General features: G+C 49.1%; 1 protein-coding gene across 1 annotated transcript; it reads right to left on the bottom strand.

The window, feature by feature from the left end:
• Positions 1-18139, bottom strand: Htr1d (5-hydroxytryptamine receptor 1D). The gene is made up of 2 exons (XM_020156775.2): positions 17947-18139; positions 1-2607 (listed from the first exon to the last, which is right to left on the bottom strand). Exon 2 carries the CDS (start codon positions 1919-1921, stop codon positions 788-790), a length of 1134 nt encoding a protein of 377 aa, XP_020012364.1. The 5' UTR covers positions 1922-2607; positions 17947-18139; the 3' UTR covers positions 1-787.
• Between the last annotated feature and the right edge of the window lie 4610 nt (positions 18140-22749).

Raw genomic sequence — 22749 nt, 5'->3', positions numbered from 1 at the left:
ATGATGTCTCGGCTTTTTATTCGATAAGACTCAACATCTTAAGAACTCTAATGAGAATGGGATATAAAAAACAACTTAAAAAAATCAGTATGTTGTCCCACTCGAAGCTCAGTAGATCCAACACCTATCAATCTACTTGAGTGAGGTGATTGTGGGTTTTAACCTCAGAACATTAAGATGGTACCGGGATATTGCAGGAGAAGGTACAGGGTACTTGATGTGATCTAAATCATCCTGACCTTCCGTAACTTCTCTCTGAGTCACTCTACATCACTTACACTCTCCTCATGGACCAGTGTAAGGGGGACCCAGTGGAAGAAATTCCTCAGTGTTGTTTTCTAATCATGGTGCTACAGAGAATACAGACCCTTCCATCCTGGCTCCAAATTCCCTTCCCATTCAGAAAGAGAATTAATCTTATCCACCCTCCACTAGCTCCACACACATCTCAGGTAGATCCGAAAGTCTTCCCTCTGAGCCTGGGGTCTTTTCTACAGAGTCAGAAAATCCTGTGAATCCTGTGGGCCATCCTTCTTCCACCCAGAAGAACCATGAAAAGGTTATGCTAAGGCAAGTCTTCAATGTCCCCTATCACACAGCAGCCCAGCTTTGGGTGGCTCAAAAGTCAAGAAGACACAGGTAACAAAACAGACAATTCTGTTGATTGACCCAAGACCCAAGATATCACAAAATTAACCCACGCCTCAGGAGAAACAACAAAAAAAGACAATCCCAGTTGGGTTACAGGACACAAAAGAGAACAAGAATCACCACCAAATAAGAAAGACTAGGAGGCTTTCCGGAAGTGAACAACTTTCTGAAATGCTTGTCGAAAGTCTTCATTGAACGCAGTGTAGATGATAGGATTGATGAGAGAGTTTAAATAGCCCAGCCAGGTGAAGAAGTCAAAGAGGGCGGGGTGGATCCAGCACGAGTCCCGGCAGATGGGGAGGACCAGGGATGCCACGAAGAAGGGCAGCCAGCAGACGATAAAGGCTCCCAGAATGATCCCCAGAGTCTTAGTGGCCTTCCTTTCCCGAGCAGCTGAAATCCTCTTGCGTTCCAGGACACTATCAGCAAGCTTGATTTTCACGTGGTTGAAAAAGAGAGGCGAGCCCGCCGCGTGGGAGTGGCCCTCATGGAGACTGGGGTTGAGCGAGCAGAGGGAGGAGCCTGCGGAGCCCGTGATGAGATGGGCCGTGGTGAAGCGCTTCCCATAGAGGGAGGGCGGATTCAGGATGCGGCTCCGGGCCACCACATAGATGCGACCGTAGAGGATGATGAGCAAGACGGATGGGATGTAGAAGGCCCCACAGGTGGAGTAGATGGTGTAGGAGATCTGAGAGGTGTTTACCAGACAGTCGGATATCTCCTCCTGGGCCTTGGTCTGCCGCCAGAAGAGCGGGGGGAGGGAGATGCAGATGGAGATGACCCAGACCATGGCGATCATGGAGGCTGCACGGCCTGCTGTCCTGCGTTTGCTGTACTCCAGTGCATCCGTGATGGCCCAGTACCTGTCCAGTGCAATGACACAGAGATGCAGGATGGAGGCTGTGCAGCACGTCATGTCAGAAGATACCCAGATGTCGCACAGGATTTGGCCAAAGGTCCAGGTGTGGGTGGTGGTGTATGCAATACTGATGGGCATGACCAAGATGGAAACCAGGAGGTCGGTGGTGGCCAAGGAACCGATGAGATAGTTGGCGGGCGTGTGGAGCTTTCTGGTGAGTAAGATGGTGGTGAGCACAAAGGCGTTGGAGAGAACAGTGGCCAGTGTGACCATGGAAAGGACCACGGTGAGGGAGACCTTGAGTGCCTGGAGGACCCCTGGATCCCAGGCCTCTGGGGTCTCTGTAGTGTTCAGGGATCTGTTAGAGGCCTCCATGGGAAGGCCTTCCACTGACTGGTTTGGTGGGAACATGCTAGGCAGCTCTGTCTTCCCACTGACTTCTGCATACAGGGCTCCTTCTTTCACAGTTATCCTGGCTGCAGAACAAGGTCATCTTTGAGCTTCACAATGGGGGACCATACGTCAAAACAGACCACAGCAAGAAGACCTCAAGACATGGCCAGTTAAAGGACATAGAGGAACTAGCAGCTGGCAGAGACAGGTCATTTCTAAGGCAGATGAATCCTGAGATGTCTCACTGTTCTGGAACTTTGCCCAGCAGATGGTCCAGGACACGGAGCACGTGCTGAATGTGTTAGACAGTTACCAGCGTATCACAGGGGTGCAGACAGTGCTCTGGGGTTCTTGCTTTTGGCATTTGGACTCTTTTTCACAGCTTGAGACATCAGTGTGTTTGATGAAAACTTCAAATTTCCCCCATCCTTGATCAGAGAAGATTCTGGACATCAGGTGACTTCTAGGGAATTTTAAAAACCAGACACATAACAAAGTACCAGCTGATTCAGAGAAGCAGTACAACCCACAGCTCAGTTTTCCCAGGCTCATCTTGACACATCCTGTGAGACTAAACTTTGTTTCTGTCCTGATTGTTTTCAGTCTGGACAGACAAAACATTGCAGTTACCAAGACTGGAAGAATGCATGAACCGGGAGGAGGTGAAATAAATGCTCACTGTCAGTTCACTGAGATGGATACATCTGGGTTTAAGAAAGAAAGAAAAAAAAGAGTTAGGTTCTAGAAAGATAATACTCCAGGCAGAATTATAAAATGAAAAGGATACTGCTTAATGCTAGTCATGGTGCCCTGAACCTGACCTTCTCAGAAGTGAGGCTAACAGTAGAGGGTTATGTACCCCTCCCCCACAATTCCCAGAGGGGACAATGTATCAAGAGCTGTTGGAAGTATCACAGGCTAGTTAGAAGGACATGAAGACAACTCTGTAAATTGAGTATCAGAATCGTTTTATTTATTTAGCCATCTAAGTTAAACCCAGTCTGACTGGGGTGGGGGTGGGGACAAACGCCATCAGAAAAAACACCACAATATGACTATGCATTTCTCTGGGGAATGGGAGGGGTGGATTGTGTGTGTGTGTGTGTGTGTGTGTGTGTGTGTGTGTGTGTGTGTGTGTGTGTGTGTGTGTGTGCAGTATTGGGGTCTGAACTCAGAGCCTCACTCTTGCTAGGCAGGCGTTCTTACCACTTGAGCCACTCTGCCAGCTATTTTTTGCAATGGTCTTTTTTTCCAGATATGGTCTCATGAACTATTTGCTTGGGGCTGACTTTGAACCAGATCCTCCTGATCTCTGCCTCCTGAGTAACTAGGATTACAGGCGTGGGCCACCAATGCTCAGCTGGGATTTCTTGTATTTATTTGAATTTTCCAAACTTCCTAGAGTAAGCATGAATGACTCTTTTTTTTCTTTTTGGTGGGATTGGGGTTTGAACTCAGGGATTTGCAAAGCAGGCAGTCTACTGCTTGACTCACACCTCCAGTCCATTGTTTGCTCTGGGTATTTTGGAGATGGGGTCTTGAGAACTATCTGCCCCAGTTGGCCTTAAACCTTGATCCTCCTAATCTCACCCTCCCAAGTAGCTAGGATTATAGGTATGGGCTCCCAGACCCCAGCAATGAATGACTCTTAAAAAACAAAACTAAGAGGGGAGAAATGACCCAAACAATGTATGCACATGTGAATAAATGAATAATAAAATAAATAAATAAAAACCTACCAAAAAAAAACACGCATTTTTTTGTGAAGCAAAGAAATTAATGGTAAAACTTAAATCCTTGAGTATTTTTCATGGTAGAAGTTGAATTCTAGAAAAAATATTTGACTTTCTGGCTGGGCGCTGGTGGCTCATGCCTGTAATCCTAGTTACTCAGGAGGCAGAGATCAGGGAGGTTATGGCTCAAAGCTTGCCCAGGCAAATCACTGGCAAGACCCTATCTAAAAAAAAAAAACCAAAAAAAACTCATCACAAAAAAGGGCTGGGAGAGTGGCTCAAGTGGTAGAGCGCCTACCTAGCAAGCATGAAGCCCTGAGTTCAAACCCTAGTACTGCCAAAAAAAGGGAAAAAAAGGCCATTTCACAGGAGTGTAGAGAGCAGAGAGGACAAAAAGGTCAAAGGAGCAAAGGCTCAGGAAGGGGCTGGTGTCAGGAGTGGGCCAGTACATCAGGGCACAGCGGAGAGTTGGACCTGGACTAGGGCATCATGGGCTCTTATGTCTGCTCTACCCCCAGACTTACTGTGTGGCCTAAGGCAAATCTCTTTCCTTCTGAGTCTCAGGTTTCTTCCCCAAACAGTGGCCTTTGCACCTCCCTCCCAGGGCTGCTGTGGAACTCACACTGGCTCCAAGTCAGCCCTGGGTACTCAATAAAAAGCTGAAAGTTGTCAAGAATCAATGTCATTGTACCTCCCACCCCCCACTCTCCCTCTTTTTCCAAAGCTGGACTCAGGGCCTTGTGGGGAAGGTTCGGTTTATATTCATTGATTCATTTTTTAAACATTAAGAAACTAAACTTGAGCTAGGCACAGTGGTACATGTCTGTAATCCCAGCACTCGGGGGGCTAAGACAAAAGGATTGTGCATTCCCAGGCCAGCTTAGGCTACTTAGTGAGACACTGTCTCAAGGTAAAATAAGATAAAATAAAATAATAAAATAGGCTGGGAACCAGCGTAATTCTAGCTATTCAGGAGGCAGATATCAGGAGAATTGCAGTTTGAAGCTAGCCTGGGCAAATAGTCCAGGAAACCCTATCTCAGAGAAAACCCTTCACAAAGAAGGGCTGGAGGAATGGCTCAAGGAATACTGAGTTCAAACTCCAGTACCAAAAAAAAAAAAAGTATCTTCTGTTTTTTTAATTTTAAAACATTGTATTATAAAAAGTAATTGAGGAGAGACACTCATGCATTTACTGCCCTGCCATCCAGCTATAACCACAGAATCATCTTTTATTTTACATTTAGTGTGTTATTTGCAGTTATGGTCACATTCATTCACATGTTTTTGAAAAATGTATCTTCTTGCTGGGTGCCAGTGGTTCACAATGTAATCCTAGCTACTTAGGAGGCTGAGATCGGGAGGATCAAGTTCAAGGCCAGCCCAGACAAACAGTTTTTGAGACTCCCATCTCCAAAATAACGAGAGCAAAATGGACTTGGAGGCATGGTTCAAGCAGTAGAAAGCTGCTTTGCAATCCCTGAGTTCAAACACCAAAAAAAATCTTGAAAGAAGAGCCACAGTTTAAGTAAACCAATTCTAATCGACTGACTCCAGAACATCTCTCAAAGTTTGAAAGATTTTATTATTATAATTTTTTTGTAACACTCTTCCTAATTTCCAGGCGCTGAGCCAGTCCTAGCACTAAGTCACCCTACCCATAGTGTCCAGTGGACACCCAACTTGCAGATGGGCCGGGGGATGCTCACAGAGGTGATGTCACCTGTCCAAAGTCACCCATCTAGAAGTGGAAGAACTGGGTCCAGAGCTCTTGAAACTTCTATCCTCAGCATTGCTGCATTCAGGAAGAAAAGCCTCAAGACACAGGTTCAGTTCATGGTAATAGGTGACAATGATACCCTGCCCCTACTTGCCCCAGGCTCCACTCCAAAAACCTCCAGCTGGTTTTCCTCCCACTTGGCTTCAGGTGGAAAATATGAGTGAAGTCAGGCTGAACTGTTTGGAATTTTCTTCCCTGCAGACAGCCTGGGTGAGGGAAAGGGGCATCACATCCCACGTAAGGCTGGTGCTCCAGGCATTCTAATGACTTCATTTTAGGGAGAGGCGTGGGCTAAGGAAAGCTGAGAGGCTGGCGGGTGAGTAAGCCCTTGGTGACATCTCGGGAAGAAGGACAGGGTCAGAGTGTGGTCAGAAAGCCTGGGCTGGAGTGTTGTAAGAAAGTGACATGTTTCTGGGGTTGTCTGCTGCTGTCCTCCCTCATCCTAAACAAACGTGGCAATGCTCAAAATCCCCTGGTCTCTGGGGACACAGACTATATATAGCTCCATGAGCAAACGCCTCTCCCTCATCATACTTCAAATAATAAAACAGAAAATGCCAATAAACAATGACAGTGAGGTGCCACTTTCCCCCAGCAGGTAGACAAACAACTTTTAATCTGATCGTGCTAGGGTTAGTGTGTGGAGCCACAGGAATTGTCACCTAAATGGGGGGAACCCATTAGTCTCATGAAACTAATGAGGTGATAGTCACCTCATGACCCAGTGCTTTCACTCTGGATAGAAGACAAAGAAACTTCTATGTGTTCACTAGCAGCAGGTAAAAGAATGATCTTGGTAATACCAACTAAGGGTAACCAACTAGAGACAACCCAACTGCCCCTCCCCAGCAGAATGGCAGAATGGTGACATTCCCCCCATGGAGGGCCATGGAGAGGCAAAACTGAGTAAACCATTCCTGCATACATCAAGTGGAGGACTCTTACAGTGCCAAGGTCAAAGGCATATAAGAAGAAACAAACTGTTTAGGAAGATATATGTAATTGGCAAACCACAAGGAATACTGTCACCCCTGGGGGGGAAAGGAATTTCCAACATAATCTAGAAAGGTTTTTAAGCTGTCAGTGATCTTTTTTTCTGAGGTGCTGGGGATAGAACCCAGAGCCTTGTACATGCTAGGCAAGTGGCCTACTCCTGGGCTACATTCCCAGCCCAGATTCTTTCTGTCTATGGATAGATAGATAGATAGATAGATAGATAGACAGACAAACAGATAGACAGGATTTTGTAGGGAATTATATATCTGTAAACAAAGATACTGGCAGAAGAGTAGAGCAGAGAGAAAAATAAACTAAGAGAGAGAGAGGAACTACCTGCACAAGTTGAGAAGGAAGGAGTCTTCCATGCCTGGTGGTTCTCCTTCCCATCCTTGGATGCCCAGGAGTGACCCTCCACCCAGGAAACCTCATTTGTATCAACTTGTCCTTTTCCCAGCTGAGCCAGTTCAAGTGGGCCCAGCAGCTCCTGAGAAATCATACGAAGACAGAGGAGTTTCGGTTCTTTCTCACCAAACAATCCCTACCGTGGGATCTAGACAGGTCCTTTTACCTCTTGGGCCCTTTCTTCCTCATCTGTAAATTGAGGTGACACACCTTTCTCCCAGAGTTGTTACATGGCTTCAGTGAAGTTGGAACAAACTTGACCCAGTGGTTGGCACACAGCAGATATTCTTTTTAATTTCTCTTCACCTAAGCTATCTGTCCAGGACTCCTGTAGCTTCCCTGAAGATCAGTCACTTTTCCTTTCTGAAAGGTCTTTACCTGAGTCATCAAACCTTACCAGAAACAAATGAATGAATGGCTTTAATGGATCCGCAGAAGCCAGTCTCCTGTTTTTAGAGGAAAAAAAAACCAGGGCTCTGTGATAAAAGATTTGTTGCAGTAGAATGAATCCCCCACAGAGGAATTCATGTCTGCTCTCTCTCTGTGTGGCTTGGATGAGTGAATCCCGGATGGGGAAATCACTCCTCACAAATCTGAGTGCTTTCCATTTTACAAAATGTCTCCATAGCTGTTATCTGATTGCATTCTCTCTTCTGCATGGGGCCTCCTACAGCCTCCGTTTTCTCTGCTGGAAAACCAAGGCATTGAGTAGACCTCCAGGGACATCATGAGGATTAAACATCACATATGTGACTTACACACAGAAAATTCTTCATGTGGGGTATGTGTGTGTCTCTCTCTAGCTGTATCTGAGTGCAGATTTTAAACTCTAATCAGTGTCTCCGGGTACAGGCAAGCCAGTCTCATCGTTCAGTTTTCCAGTTATAAAATCTGGGAAAGGCAGGGGAAAAAAGCAGGCAAATTTCAGACCCCGCACTTCCACTCCTAGCTGTACACCTGACAAACCAGTCACAAATGAGGTTTGTGGGGTAGCATTTGCCTAGTGTGCATGAGACCCTGGGCTTGATCCCCAGCACAGAAAACAACAACAACAGCAAAAAAATAGCAAAAAGATGTCTGCAAGAATTATTTGCTGCAAGACAATCTGTAGCAAACTGGAAACTCCAAAACAAACATCAACAGTACAATGGGTAAATACTTGTGGCACGTTCACGTGATAGAATACTGACTATACGTCAGTGACAATGAACCCCAGATGCACACAACCGCACTGATGAATCTCACATGAAATTGAGATCTGAATACTTTGCTTCTGTGTAGGAAGATTGCATAACGAAAAGCACTGAAAGCTGTTAAAAACAGGCGGGGGGAAGGGAATGAGTAATAGAGGGGGTTTAATCTGATCAAAGTAAAATATATAAATAGGTGAAATGACATGGAAACCCCTTTGAACAATGAATAAACAATTTTAAAAAAAGAAAGATAGGAATGTACCTGTTCAGAGGTAGGTACCAGTGGGAGGGGGAGGGGGAACGAAGAGGGTGAAGGAGAGGGAACGTGATCGATGCACTTTATAGATGTGTATGAAAACAGAACAATGAAGCTTGTTGAAATTGTTTTAAGAGGGGGAGAGGCTGATGAAGGAGAATGACAGAGGGGGGTGAATCTAACGGAGGTCAGTTGTAAGCATATGTGGAAATGTCACAATGAAACACTCTGTATAACTGATATGTACTGATAAAATGTTAAGAAAAAGAAAAATAGGTCTTAAGAATCTAAAATTTCAAAAAATTAAGCAGAAGAAGCCTCATACCATGCACACTCAGGCAAAGCTGCCCCCCACTGATGGATCATTGGAGGGAAGGTAGGGAGGGAGGAAGAGGGTCCTGGAGGCAGGTCATGTTCTGTTTCTTGAGTTGCACGAGTTTACCCTGTGACAATTCATCAGGCTCTCTACTTGTGTTTTGAGCACTTTTGCTTTTATAAAAATTTTACCTCGAAAAATCTAAAAATTAGTGGTTAAGAGCCTTAGACACCAGTTCTGTTGGTCACAGGCTGACCTTGGGCTCGTCATTGAACCTCGGCACTTTGCACTCAGTTCCATCCCTTGGATAGGAGGACAGATGATAACAGCCCCAGCGTCACACAGCTGTGACATTTGAGTGGACCGAGTGCAAAGGACCAGGTGTACAGTAAGTGCCCCATAAATTATAGCTTCAGTGCCCCCCCCACACTTGTGGTTTCACTTTCCACTGTTCCAGTTACCCAGAGTCAACTGTGGCCCAAAAACATGACACATAAAGTGCCAGACTGCCAGGCACCAGTGGCTTACACCTGTAATCCTGGCTACTCAGGAGGCAGAAATAAGGAGGATTGAGGTTCAAAGCCAGCCCAGGGAAATAGTTAGCAAGATCCTATCCTGAAAATACCCAACACAAAAAAGGGCTAGTGGAGTGGCTCAAGTGATAGATCACCTGTCTGGCAAGTGTGAGGCCCTGAGTTCAAACCCCAGTACTACCAAAAAAGAAAAAAAAGTTCTAGAACTAAACAATTCTTAAGTTTTAAATTGTGTGCCCGCCATTCTGAGCAGTGTGAGAAAATCTTGCATGGTCCTGTTCTGCCCACCCAGGATGTGACTCATCCCCGTGTCCAGAGACTGCATGCTGTATATGTCTACACGAACCCGCCCATTAGTCACTGAGCGGCTGTTTCAGTTATCAGATCTACTGTGCTGGGATCTCGGTGTTTGTTTGTGTTCACCGCACCCAGAGTGGTAGAGATTTGACACTGCGTCATTCACCTCTCCTCATCGCATCACCTAGGCATTATGTCATCTCACACCATCACAAGAAGGGCGAGTACAGTGCAGGAAGACACTGAGGAGAGAGACAGAGAGTGGCGATCATGCTCACATAACTTTTTTAGGTTCTGGGGATCAAACCCAGGGCCTCGTTCACACTAGTTAAGCGCTTTACCACTAAGCCTCGCCCCCAGCCCTCCTGACATTTATTAGAGGATCTTGTGCTTATTGTCTGATTTTATTATAACTGTGCTTACTTTATAAGTTATCTTGCATCATAGATATGTATAGTACATATAGAGTCCAGCACAATATCTGCAGCTCTAGGCATCCCTGGGGAACATACCCACTTGTCCTCAGTGGATATGAGCATTTACGGTAGTTATAACAAACAGCCCCTCCCTGGAAAATGTGATTTAGAGGAGACTTTTGAAATGCTTTAGCATCAGCTGAAATTGCTGATGCTACAAGAAAGAGGTGGGTGACTTGTTGGAGATCACAAGTTCATCGCCCTCCAGCTCAGCCAAGTGCTTCTTTTACCCCGTACTGCATCCACCTTCTCCTATGAAAAGGAGTGTACTTTTTTCTTGGTGGGGGGGGTTCCTTAATTCTGGGTTCAGCATGGATTAGCTATGGCCAACAGAATGAGGCAGAAGTGACAGCGCACCAGTTTCAGAATTAGCCCTCAAGAGGCCGTGCACTTTTCCTCTTGCACTCTGCCACTGCCTTGAGTGGAACATGCCTGGGCCAGCCCACTGGGCCCTGCAGGAGACAGAGACATGTGCACCAGAACTGCCCTAGCCTAGAACAGAGCCCATCAGCTAACCAGCAGGTGTATGTGTGAGCCTAGCCGAGATCAGCAGAAATGCCTACCCACATTCAGATTAAACAAGCCAACCTCCAAATGCATGAGTTGTAGTAATAAGTGCTGCATTTTTAACCCACTGAGTTTAAGGATGGCTTGTTACACAGCAATTGCTGACAGATACAGTCCCTTCATTTACTGAATTGCCACATTCTACCAAGTCTCCTGCCTAACTCTAACTTTGCCCTGGCTCTTTACTTCCCTCTTTTCCCTGCTGCCACCACCCTGTTTCAGGATGTGAAAGTGTTCTCTCTACCTAATGGTTTCTCAGATTCCACTCCTGCCTCCTCTTTAATCTCTTACACCTCACATGCAGAATCTTCCTTTCAACTAAATATCTGACCATGTCACCCCCCTAATGTCCTCCAGTGGCTCCCATGGTACAGCTTGGTTTAAGACATCCTTTATGAACCACCTCTTCTTCCATCTCCAACACATCTCCTGACACAGCTGGCTTTAACCTTCATGCTCCAGCAGCACACATCTGCCTGTTCTTCTGCAGGATTTACTTCCTGCTCTGATCCTCTGCTCCTGCTGCATCCTCTCCTCCACCCTATGGCTGCCTCACTCCCAATCACCCTTTAGGACAAGGCTCTGGCATAGCCTGGGGAAGCCTTCCCTAACTTCCTCTGCCCTCAGGTGGCTCAGGCACCCCTCTTTTGAGTACCTGCCACCATTGCTGTCACCACTCCGTGTCTCTGTCACTGGACCATGAGTTCCTTGAGTTCTATTCCTTGAGTCTATTCATCCCTGTGGTGCTGACACACAAGAGATCAATCAATGTTTATGACTGGCTCCATGAACTGATGAGGAGCGACCTTGAGAACAGAGCCTGGCCTGGTCTGAGAAGCAGGGGAGGCTTTAGCTCAGCTCTCCCACTAACTCTGTGTGAGCCTAGACAAGTCAATTCCTTCTCTGGGTCTAGTTTCCCCAACAAGAATGTTGGAAAATGAGAATGAGAACATGGAACCAAATCAAAAATTCTCCTGGTGGGTGATTTTAGCACATGTGTACACACACACACACACACACACACACACACACACACACACACACACACCCTCTAGGCCTCACCCCCCGGGGCAGAACCCAGCACTGCTAAAAATTCCTCAAGTGTTTCCAAGGTGTGGCCAGGACAGAAAACCACTGGCCAGGGTGATACTGGGTTATCTTCATCACTGACACCTAGTTATCGCTAGAAAATGAGACACAGCTGAAACCTGTTCTCAAGGCCTCTGCCATGGTTAGGAATGAGGTCCCAACCCTTCCTCCTTTTGGCTTTGCGATGGATCATGATGAGCCTTCAACAGGCGAGGCACCACCATGAACAGCCCACTGTGCAGCTAAAAGGCAACAGCCTTTGTCATTGACAAGTCACTGGATTCTCCTATGCATGTTGAAATTGTGCAATGTGACTTTGAACGCTCACCATCCGCCCCAACACTACCCCTCCAGGCAGAATGAGAACATCTGCTTTACAGATGAAGAAACTGAGGTCAGGTCCAGAAAGTTAAAGTGAGACACTCAAGGCTACACGTCGCACACTGGGATTGAGAGCCAGAGCTGAGAAACTTCAGAATAGCCACCGCAGGCCACCTGACAGGGAGACATTGAGATGTGCCGTAAGTGTGAAAATGCACTGGATTTCACGACAATTCAAAAAAAGAATATAAAATATCTCAACAGTAATTTTTATGTTACGTGTTGAACTGAATTGATATTATTTGGGATATGCTGGGCTAATAAAATATCTAATTAAAATTAATTTAACTTTAACATGGCTACTCTGAAATTTTCTAAAACTAAAACCACATTTGGCTAGGCACAGTGACTCACATCTGTAATCCTGCCTACTCAAGAAGTGGAGATCAGGAGGACCCCAGTTCAAGTTCTCAAGACCCCATCTTAATCAATAAAAGCTGGGCATGGTGGCCCCTGCCTGTCATCCCATCTATGTGGGAAATATCAATAGGAGACTAGATGTACAAGCAGACCCAAGCATAAAAGTGAGCTCCTACTGAAAAATAACAAAAACAGAAAGGGCTGGTGGAGTGGCTCACGTGGTAGAGTGCCTGCCTAGCAATTGTGAGGCCTTGAGTTCAACCCCCAGTACTGCCAAAAACAAAAAAAACCCCAAACCCCAAATTTGTCAGCTGGGAATAGTGGTTCAGGTTTGTAATCCCAGCAGTCAGGAGGCTGAGACAGAAGGATCTCAAGTTGGAGGCCAGCCTGAGTTACACAGGGAGAGCCTATCTCAAATAAAGGAACAAAAGCCCCCAAATGCTTTTGTCAATTGCACTATATATTATTTTATTAATTTTTTATTTATTATTATTATTTTGCTGTGCCAGGATACAACACAGGCCTCTCTTGTGCTATGCAAGCCTCTGCCACTGAGCCAAGCCCCCATCGGTGCATTCTCTATTGGACAATACTGCCTAAAACAATGGTCCTCCACTATGTGGTATCACCCCCTAGGGGTCACATTGGGACTCTGTCCTCTGGGAACTCTACATTTTCAAGGTGGGGAGGGATGGGGACAGTACTGGGAACAAAGTGGGAGTGCTGGAACAGGAGAGGAGTAAAGGCCAGCATTTACTGAGAGCTCTTCTATGTTAACTCACTATGTCTAAACACAACCCTCCGAAGTCCATCCTATTTCCCAGGAGACAAAACAGGCTTAGAGAAATGTCCAGAGCTGGGACACTGAGGATTTAGGTTGGATTCTGGGTTTCCCCCACTCTATGCTGCACCACTCATAAAAGGTGCTGGGTAAAATAAAGCCAGTTCTAACCCTTCCTCTTCCCACAAATACTTATCCACAACATGCTTGTATACATTAGCTGGGCGTGGTGGTACATGCCTGTAATCCTAGTATCCGGGAAGCTAAGGCAGGAGGAGTGTGAGTTCCAGGTCAGCTTGGGCTCCATAAGGATATCCTGTCTAAAATAAGTTAAAATAATAAGATTGAAGTTGAAAAATTGAAAAACTTTGCTAGATGCCTGCTGCATACCAGGCTCCCTCACTTTCACCTGAACGGGGCCTACCTCTGCCAGGCCTGGTGCTAGTAGATGCACCAACATCTTTGGTCAGCACCTGGCCTTTCCTTTTCCCAAAGGAAAGGGCTGAGTGCGAAAGCAGCCGGTCTCACACTTGGCTGTGCTCACACATACCTAGGGATTTTGCTAAAACACAGTCTGTGGGCTTGGAGCACAGCAAGCGTCAGGAGAGGCTGCAGCAGCATCAGTCCCACCCTGAGTTTCACGGGGTCTCAGAGCATCGGAGTGAGAAGGACTCTTAGGAATCACTTAGTCCAAGGCCCTCATAGTATTGACACAATATGGAGAGCTCAGAGAGGGAGAGACCCTTACTCAAAGTCACACAGCGAGTTACAGGCAGAGGCCAAGTCTCCAGACTCTCTGCAGTGCCCTGCTTCCACTGCCCCCCATTGCAGCAGGAACTTCAGATGAAGGTCATAAGTATCCAGAGGCCCTCCCGCCAGGTTCATGCCATATGCTTCTGGAAGTTTCAAGCTCCCCTGACCTCTCCATCTGAGTTCCCACAGCAGGGGCAGTCCCCGGAGCAAACAGGCAGGCCTACCTAGAAGCTCTGGTCCTGTAGCACAACCTGCCTCCTCTCTCCACCCCCAGATGCTGCACATCTGGATCCCCAGAGAACCCTTGAGCTGGTAGAGTGAGACTGTTTTCAGGACAGAAGAGAAGCTGTCTTCTCCAGACTGAGTAAACAAGGAACTAACAACAGGAATTCATTTGCTAGAAATCAAACACTGGATTTCTGTGCTTACGAATGCAAACCCACACCGCCTGCCATCTGCTTTCTCTGCTGGCAGGCACAGTGTGGCAGTGATTAGGAGCTCCAGCTTTGGTAGAGCTAGAGTCAAGGAGAAACTAGCTTCCTGGCTCCGTACACTAACTCCGTGACTTTGAGTAAGTTACTTGGCCTCTCTGAGCCTGTTTCCTCATCTTTTCAGTTACTATTTAATGCCTACCACGTGTTGGTGTGAGTGACAAAGATACAGTCACTAATCTTAGGAAGACTCACAGGGCCCTGGGAAAACAGTCCTGGTATCTGGGACCACAGATATGATGATGATAGTGACGTGTGCAGGGAGCCCTGCTGACTGCAGGGACAGGTGATCTGCTGCAATCCTGAGGGCTCCACTCTGGAAGAAGTTTTAAAGCTGAGCACAGGGCAGTTGGAGGCTGTGACACCCATTCCACAGGACTGAAGCTTGAAGAACCTTTGCCTGCAATCCACCCCAGAGCCTTTTTTTTTTTTTTTTTTTTTGCAGTACTGGAGCTTGAACTCAGGGCCTTCACCTTAAGCCACTCCACCAGCTTTTTTTTTTTTGTGATGGGTATTTTCAAGATAGGGTCTTTTGAACTATTTGCCCAGAGGTCCTCCTGATCTCCGCCTCCTGAGTAGCTAGGATTACAGGCGTGAGCCACCAGTGCCTGGCCTACCCCAGATCCTTTTTCATCTCCTCTCGCGTACCTGTCCAGAGATCACCCAGTCCAGGGCTGGAGGTGTGGCTCAAGTGGTACAGCACCTGCCTAGCAGACACAAGCCCCCAAAAACCAAACCAAACAAACAAAACCACAGAGATCTAGAAGTTCAGCTCTTTCCCCTCACCTGGACTCAGCAGAACACCATCCCCATCCACCTCCTGCCTGAGACCTGTTCTTGAGAAAGCTCTGTGGTTCTTTCGCTTCTCTGAGACTTCTCCTAGGCTACTCCCTCTACTCTACCCAGAATGCCTTTCTAATCTTGTCCTCTACCCTCTCTGGAGGTTCCAGGACCTCTAGAGCAAACAGATTGCTCCCTCCTCTCTGCCCCACTGGGTTCCTCATGTATGCATTACACCGAATCCCCCTGGACTAGGCTCACACACCAACCTCCTGTCTCCTGGTCAGACTTGAATTCCAGAGGGGATGACATGTGTGTCATGAGGTCCACTGTCCTTCTCCCCCAACCTGTCCAACAAAACATCACCCTCAGAACCAGGATTAACTTGTCCTAAGTGGGACAAGGTCAGTGGCAGAGTGCATGCCTCAACATGAGACCCTAGGCTGGATACCCAGCGCCAAGAAAGAAAGTGGGGGAGAGGGAGGGAGGGAGGAAAGGAGGGAGGGAGGAAAGAAGGAAGGAAGGAAAGAAGGAAGGAAGGAAGGGAGGGAGGGAGGGAGGAAAAACCAAGTCTTGGGACTATGTGAGGAAGAGCAGGATAATGCCAGAGATTGTCAGAGGGGCTGGTGTGGATGGGAAGATAGTGGCTTGGTTGAGTTGTTGGTGTCTCCCGTGGACATCCAGGAGGGATGACTAAAATATATTCGAGGCCAACGGTAGCTCTCATCCTCTCCCATCTTACCCTGATTTGTGCTCATTTTAGTACTTACCACCATCTGATATTTTCCACTTGTTCATTTATAGGTTGTCTCTCCACATCCCCCCACACACACACCCTGATAACACACACCTCTGTCTAGCTCATCACTACGTCCTCAGGGTCTGAACAGTGCCTGGCTGACAATAAATGGATGGGTCACCAGCCCCAGAAGTGCTCTGGGCTGCAGACCCCACTTTATGAGTCGTGTGCACAGAGGTGGTAACTAAAGCCCCAGGGGAGGACATAATTACCCAGGGAGAGGGCCTACATCGAAGGGGGGGAGGGTGGGAGCAGAGCATCCAGTGGCTCTGCAAAGAAGGAATCGCCTGCAAAACCAACAGGAAGACAGAATAGTGTTAAGTCACAGGAGCCACGAGAAGTGTGTTTCAGGAGGAAAAGTGTGGTCAACTGTGTTAGCTGCGGCTGAGGGGGAAAGTCAAGGCTGAAATCTGTTTCCTGGGAGCTGCTTGTAGGGGATGTGCAGACCCCTGAAGCTCTGGGGTGGAAGTGGGAGCTTATGTGAGAGTCCCTCCCCAGTTGGGGAACTCCAAGCTCTGTGAATCTGCATTTCTGCTCAAATCCTTGCCAAAAAGAACAGTCATCCATCCATGGCTTAGGGGAGATAGTGCTGGTACTCCCTGCCTCTCCCAACCCCCAGTATTTACCCATCAGGCAGCTGGCAAACTCTGAGGAAGCACCTCTGGATTTCTGGCCCTGTAGAAGGTGGGGATAAAGGGAGTTCCTAGACCCTGCCAGTCATGTCCAGCTTGCCTGAATCCCAACCTCCTGTGCCCTCTTCCAGGTCCTGCTTCCTGGATGTCTCCATGACAAACCCACCCACTTCTACCCACCAGCTGGACAGAATAAAAGGTTGAAGGATGAAGAAGGCCTGGCTCCTCAAGTGACCAGCTTGTGACCCCATAAAGGGTCCTTCAGTATCCTGTGAGCAGGATTGAGACCCTCCCCCAGAGATCATGCAGTTCAGAGGAAAGCACCACTGGGCAACACGTGCTCAACTGTAAAACACCAGAAAGCGATTCCCGGAAAGAGATTCGAGGTTGCTCCTAAAAATCAGTCACTGGTGGTGACCACAAGTGACTGAGCTCTTATTTGGGGCCAGGCATTATGTTGAGCAATGATCCCAATGGATTTGCACAGTAAGCCTGTGGGGTAGACACTGCTATCCTTATTTCATATGGGAGGAAACCAAGGCTCAGAGAGGTCACGGGCTTTCCGGAGATCCCACAGCTAGTAAGTGGCCAAGGCCAGTTCGCAGTGCAGTCGCCAGACTGAGAACACGGAGCTTAATGCTTAAACTTCTCCAGATGGGATTTCAGTTTTACATCCGCCCACAAATAGTGCGACCTTGGGCAAGATTTATTTCCCGCTCTCCCATCTGCAATAAAGCAGCTTCTCCATGTCCTTCCCGTTCAGACATTATGTGATTAGCTAAGATTTGTTCAGAAGTTTACAGATAATAAAAATACATGCCTGGCATCTCATTTATTCCCACGAATCAGCAGGGTGGGAAAAGCATCCTCTCCATTTGAGAGACGTGCATATAGAGGCTCCGCCAGAGGCAGTGACCTGTCCAAGGTCACAAGCAAGCCTGCACCCTCTCGAAGCCAGTGTCCATACTGGACGTTCCTTCAAGTCCCCTCCAGAAAGGGCGGCCATGCGCGACGCCGCGCCCCGACCTGGCCGGCAGGGGGCAGCGCCCGGTTTCCCTCGGCCTCCCGGGGCCACCTAGGGGCGTCGCAGCCCCGGCCTGGGGGCGCCCCACCCGCCCGCCAGATGTCGCTGGGACACGGGGCACCCGGAACGCGCTCCGGGAACCGGCGGCCGCCCCCCGGGGGGCTGCCTCTGCCCACCCCTCGGTGCCGGGCTCCGGACGGCGACCCCCGACGCTCCCCGCGGGCTCGGCGGGTCCTCCGGGACCTTCTGGCCGGCGCGCGCCGCTCCCGTCCGAAGGCGCAGGAAGGCGGGACGCCGGCTAGGGACGCCCCCCGCCCCGCGCCCTCGGGACGGCCCGGCGGGGCTCGGTGACGCCGGGCTGCGATGCGCCCCTCCTCGGCCGCACTGGGCTCGAGCGCTTACCCGCTCCGCGGCCGCCAGGTGCGGACGGACGCCGGGCGGACGCTCACCGATCCAGCTTCCCGAGCCGCGGCTCCCTGCCTGCGGCCGCTGGGCTTCCACCGCGACTCCCGCCGAGCTCCGGGCGTCGCTGCCCCGCAGCCCAGGGGGCTCCCGATCCCGGCCGCCCTCCGTGCTCCCAGCTCCCTGCGGCTCCCGCTCCGCGCTCCTGCCCGCACCCGCCTCCCCTCCCAGCTCCTCCCCCGCCGGGCTCGCTCCCCACTCGGCCCCCCGCCCGCTCGGAGGAGGCTGGTCCCTTCCATCCCAGCCACGCTGGCCCGCCAGATCCGAGGCCCTGCCCGCCCGGAGCCCCTGCCCCAAGCCCAGGGCTGGGTGGGAGCCGGGGACGCAGGTGGAGGCCCCAGGCACGCTCCCAGTTCCCACCTGTAGGAGGGCGGGTGGGCTGGGTCTGGAGTAGAGTTGTGCAGGGGAGGTGGGTCATGCCTGACCCCATCCATCCCTGCTCCTTGTGTTCATCGCTAGTTGATTTGTTTCTTCAAATATTTATTGATCTGCTCTGTGCCAGCAGATGGAGGCAGTGGAGATGGAGCAGTGAACAGAACAGACGTGGACTCCATGGAGCTTACATTCTATTGGGGGCAGACACAGTGCAGTTAAGCAGAACGCATAAAATGTTTACGGAGACAAATGAGGGTAGGGTAAGGTAGGGAAAGGGGGTGGAGAGGGAGGACCCAGTGGGAAGTCGCGTTAGAACACAGTCAGGAGGGGAGGGAGTGCCCGCTCCAAGATCCAGAGGTGGACAACCTCTGGATTCACCTGAGGGGTGAATTGCAGTGGAGGTCAGAGAAGCAGATTCGAGTGTGGGCACCCCTTGTGCAGGGTTCCAGCAGGTGCTGGGGATGCTGAGAGTCAGGGAAGAGAGACAGCTTGAATCAGAACACAAGAACAGCAAGAGACTTCCACACAAGAAGCACAAACGCTGGGCAACGTTCAGGTTTGCCGCAACTCCGGTAGAACTGGCCTTTGTCCTTGCGCGTTGTCACTTGTTCTTTGAGTATTTTGAAATCTAGTTATTAGGCGCATCCGCCATTAAGACTGTTGCGTCTTCTTTGATGAACGGACTCTTTTCTCATTATGAAATGACCTTCTGAAGCTGGTAAGAATCTGCCTTATAATCTCCTTAGTTGGGGGTAGGGAGAGGTGGGCAGCACCCTCTGGCACCCACACAGCTGTTTGGAATCTGGCATACTCCACACTCAGCATCTCTTCCACTCTTTCTTCTCAGTGTCCTTCTGTGTCCTTTTGTCTGCACAAAATTTTCTACCCACCTGGCCTCCCCTTCCATCTCCACACCTCACTCTCCTGGTTTATCATTTGGTAATTGGCTTGGAGCCTCCATCTCTCTCAACCTCTCTCTCTTTTTTGGAAGGCTGTGATCAATGATTATTAATAATGCAAAAGTTCTTTTTGTCTTAGTGCAAATCCCAGGCAAATAAATCACTGGCAAATAGACAAGAGCTATCAGCAACACGCCTCAGCCATCGCCACTCTACTTGGGCCCTGGGCTCTTTTCCCACATAGGAAGTAGGAAGATTGAGCAATGCCAAGTCCAGGCAATTCCCAAAATAGACAGTGCTGCTGATGCCCAAAGTTGAAGAGTCTATCTACACAGCCCAGCATTGCAGCAGCTGCCAGGCCCTGACCCAAGCTCCTGCAGTTGAAGAATCCATAGAGTAGAATAGACGTAGACACATACTGGATGTGTGTCCTTATGAAAAGACTCTGAAAGCTCCAGAAGCTGCCCTGGATAAAGATGAGCAACAGAAGGGCAGGAGAGAGGGGTAAACCTCATGCAGTGCCTTCTAACATAGCATCTGATTGCAAAGTTTAAGGATAAATGCAGCCGAAGATGGCAAGTGACATTGAAGGGCTGGTTGACCAAAAGGTTGGATCTGCAGAGGGTTCACTTTAGCTTCTCAGCCCTTCCTGGGTCAGTGGATTTGCAGAACATCATCCTGCTTTCAAGGGGATCATGGTAAACAGGAGGAAACCCACACGCAGCTGAGCACAGCAAAGCATGGAGAGGATCAGGAAAGGAGGCGCACCTGGGAAAGGCTGCCCTGTCTGAGTCTTGAGGGGCAGGTAGGAGGTATCTAAGCAGACCCAGCAAGGGAAGCAGAGGAGGACTCTGGGAGGAGTTGCTTGTGCAGAGGCGCCAAGACTAAAGAGAACTCTGGAAGAGCACTGCAGGTCTTTAGATTTGCGAAGTTATAGGAAGTGGCTGAGATGGACTGGAGTGGCAGTGGCCCCCTTAGAAAGAAACTGGAGGTCAGGCAAAGGCACGTTCCCTTCACCTTTGGTGCCATGGGAGCCAGGGAAGGGTTCAAGGAGGGTCGTGCCATGACTGGACAGGGCAGGCTGGCAGTCCTGGTGCTCTGAACCCTAATGCCCATGTGGGTATCACCAGCAGGTCCACTGCAGTCCCCATCATTGTCGCCATAATTTAAAAAACAAAACAAAAAAAAACCTGGGGTCAATTCCCCATCAGCTGCCTGCCCCCTCTGAGCCACCCTCCATGCTTCCCTGGGGCAGACTTCTTGAGCACAGGGCTGGGATCCTCGGCATTGCACTTCCTCCCGTGCCTCCTGAGGGGGCCCAACTCCTTCTGATCCATTCTCACCCTGCATTCTCCAGCTTCACCAGAGCCAGACAGGGCCCATGTTTTTCTTCCATCCAAAAAGCTCCAACCCCCATTTCCTCTTCATTACCACACTCTTCCCTGCCTTCTTGGTCCACTGGGACTCTCCCCTGCAGGCCCAGCATGGAAACCCCCTTCTCAATATGGTCCCCCAGTCTTCCTGCGCAGAAAGGTGGTTGGCTTCTCTGAGGTCTCAGAGGAGATGGCTGAGCCATCCCACAGGCTTTGACTCTTCATCTCACTGCTCCATAGCTGCTCTGTGGCTGAGTGACTTGTGTGTTGTCTCAGTTTTGTGAGGTTCTTTACAATGATCACATGAACCCTGCCCACCTCACGGGGTTATGATGAAGGCCAAATTGAAATCATCCAGCACCTGGTGCACAGGTACAGTTCACACAGAGGGCAGTACCTGGCCCCATGAGTGTGCCCTGTCACTGTCTTTGTAGCTGGATACCACACCTTCCACAGTTGCTATCCGTCTCTTTCAATCTGATGGGTTCCTGGTGTCTTACTCACCTATGTATGCCCCACGCATGGCTCTGGTCAGGCACGTGGTAAGCACTCAGCCAAAGATGGATGGATGGATGGATGGATGGATGGATGGACTGACAGATGAATAAATTAGTGAAGAAATCACCCAGCCATTCCTGTTCCCTATAGTCCCTTTGCAGAAGCAGGGCTTGTCCTTTCTCAAAGAATGTTGACTGAATCTTGTGTCTGGGGCAGGCTTTGTCACAGGACAGTCTGCTTTTTACAGTTTCTTTAGGGGAGAGCTTTCTAGACAGAGGGGACATGTGTGCCATGGAGGGATGGGAATCATGGTCCAGGAGAGGCTTTTTCCTTCCTCCCCATGGTTCAGGACCTGGCTGGGCAGGTTCACCAGCTGCCCCCAGCAGTGGAAATTAGTTCACAGCATTTACCTGGGACAGCAGAGAGAGCTAGAGCATCTGCACCAGCTGGGGATGAGGGCGACATGAAGGGCGGAGAGTCCATCACGTTCAGGAATTGGTGTTTATTGAACAGTAGTCTTGGGGCAATCACTATGATCATCTCAGGAACCCTGTGAGGAAAGTGCTCCTGTATATTTCCGCTCTGTAGATGAAGAAACAGAGAAATTAAGTGGCTTTCTCTTGCAAGGCTAGTGACAGGACCTCTGATCCCCCAGGAATCAGGTGTCTAAGCATGTTGAGGACCTCCTCCCTCCACATCGCCATGGTAAGTGGCGTAGGAGCAGCAACGATAATTAAGATGTGATTTCTACTCTGAAGGAGTGTCTAACCTGAGAACAGAGGTGAGACCTTGCTTGTCTTGTACTCCCAGCCCAGGGCCTGGCATTGTAGTGAGTCTTGTATAAAGCACAGAGTGTCTGAGCTGAAAGGCTCTGGTCTTTGGAGTTCAAATATACCAATCATGTTAATGTACAGCTGGGGAAACTGAGGCTGGGGAGGAACTAACTGGAGAGTATTGTTAGGAGCTTGGGTTCTGGAGCCAGACCACTTAATTGATTTGGTTCTCAGCTTTACCAGTTCTTCACTGTGTCACTTTGGACTGATCACTCAATTTCTCTGAGCTTCAGTTTCCTTGTCTGAAAAAGAATAAAGTTGTGCCAGGCACTGGTGACTCATGCCTGTAATCCTAGCTACTCAGGAGGCAGAGATCAGGAGGATCACAGTTCGAAGCCGGCCCTAGCAAAAAGTTCTGGAGACCCTATCTCAAAAAATCCTTCACAGAAATAGGGCCGGTGGAGTGGCTCAAGGTGAAGGTCCTGAGTTCAAGCACCAGTATTGAAAAAAACAAAAAGAAAGAAAGAAAGAAAAACGAAAAAGAATAAAGTTGTGAGAATTGAGTGAGATGGTCACAATCCCACACACTTTGACCTAGTAGCAGGTCTAGACTTAGACTTGGAGCTTCCTGACTCCCAGTGTTCTTTCTAGCCCTCCATGGTTCCTGTGTCCATGAGAGTGTGGTCAGGGGAGAATGGGAGTCACATGGGGGAGGGCTAGTGGATGTGATGGTGCCTGCTGTCTTTGGGGACATGTGTCCAGTTGGTCTCTGAACCCATATCAAGCCTCCTCCATGCCTCTCCCTTCTTCAAAGCCGCCCCTTGT

This window comes from Castor canadensis, chromosome 7, assembly GCF_047511655.1.
Source record: "Castor canadensis chromosome 7, mCasCan1.hap1v2, whole genome shotgun sequence".
Taxonomy (NCBI): Eukaryota; Metazoa; Chordata; class Mammalia; order Rodentia; family Castoridae; genus Castor; species Castor canadensis.
Note: the sequence above shows the minus strand (reverse complement) of the source record. Positions and strands in the feature narration are given on the sequence as shown.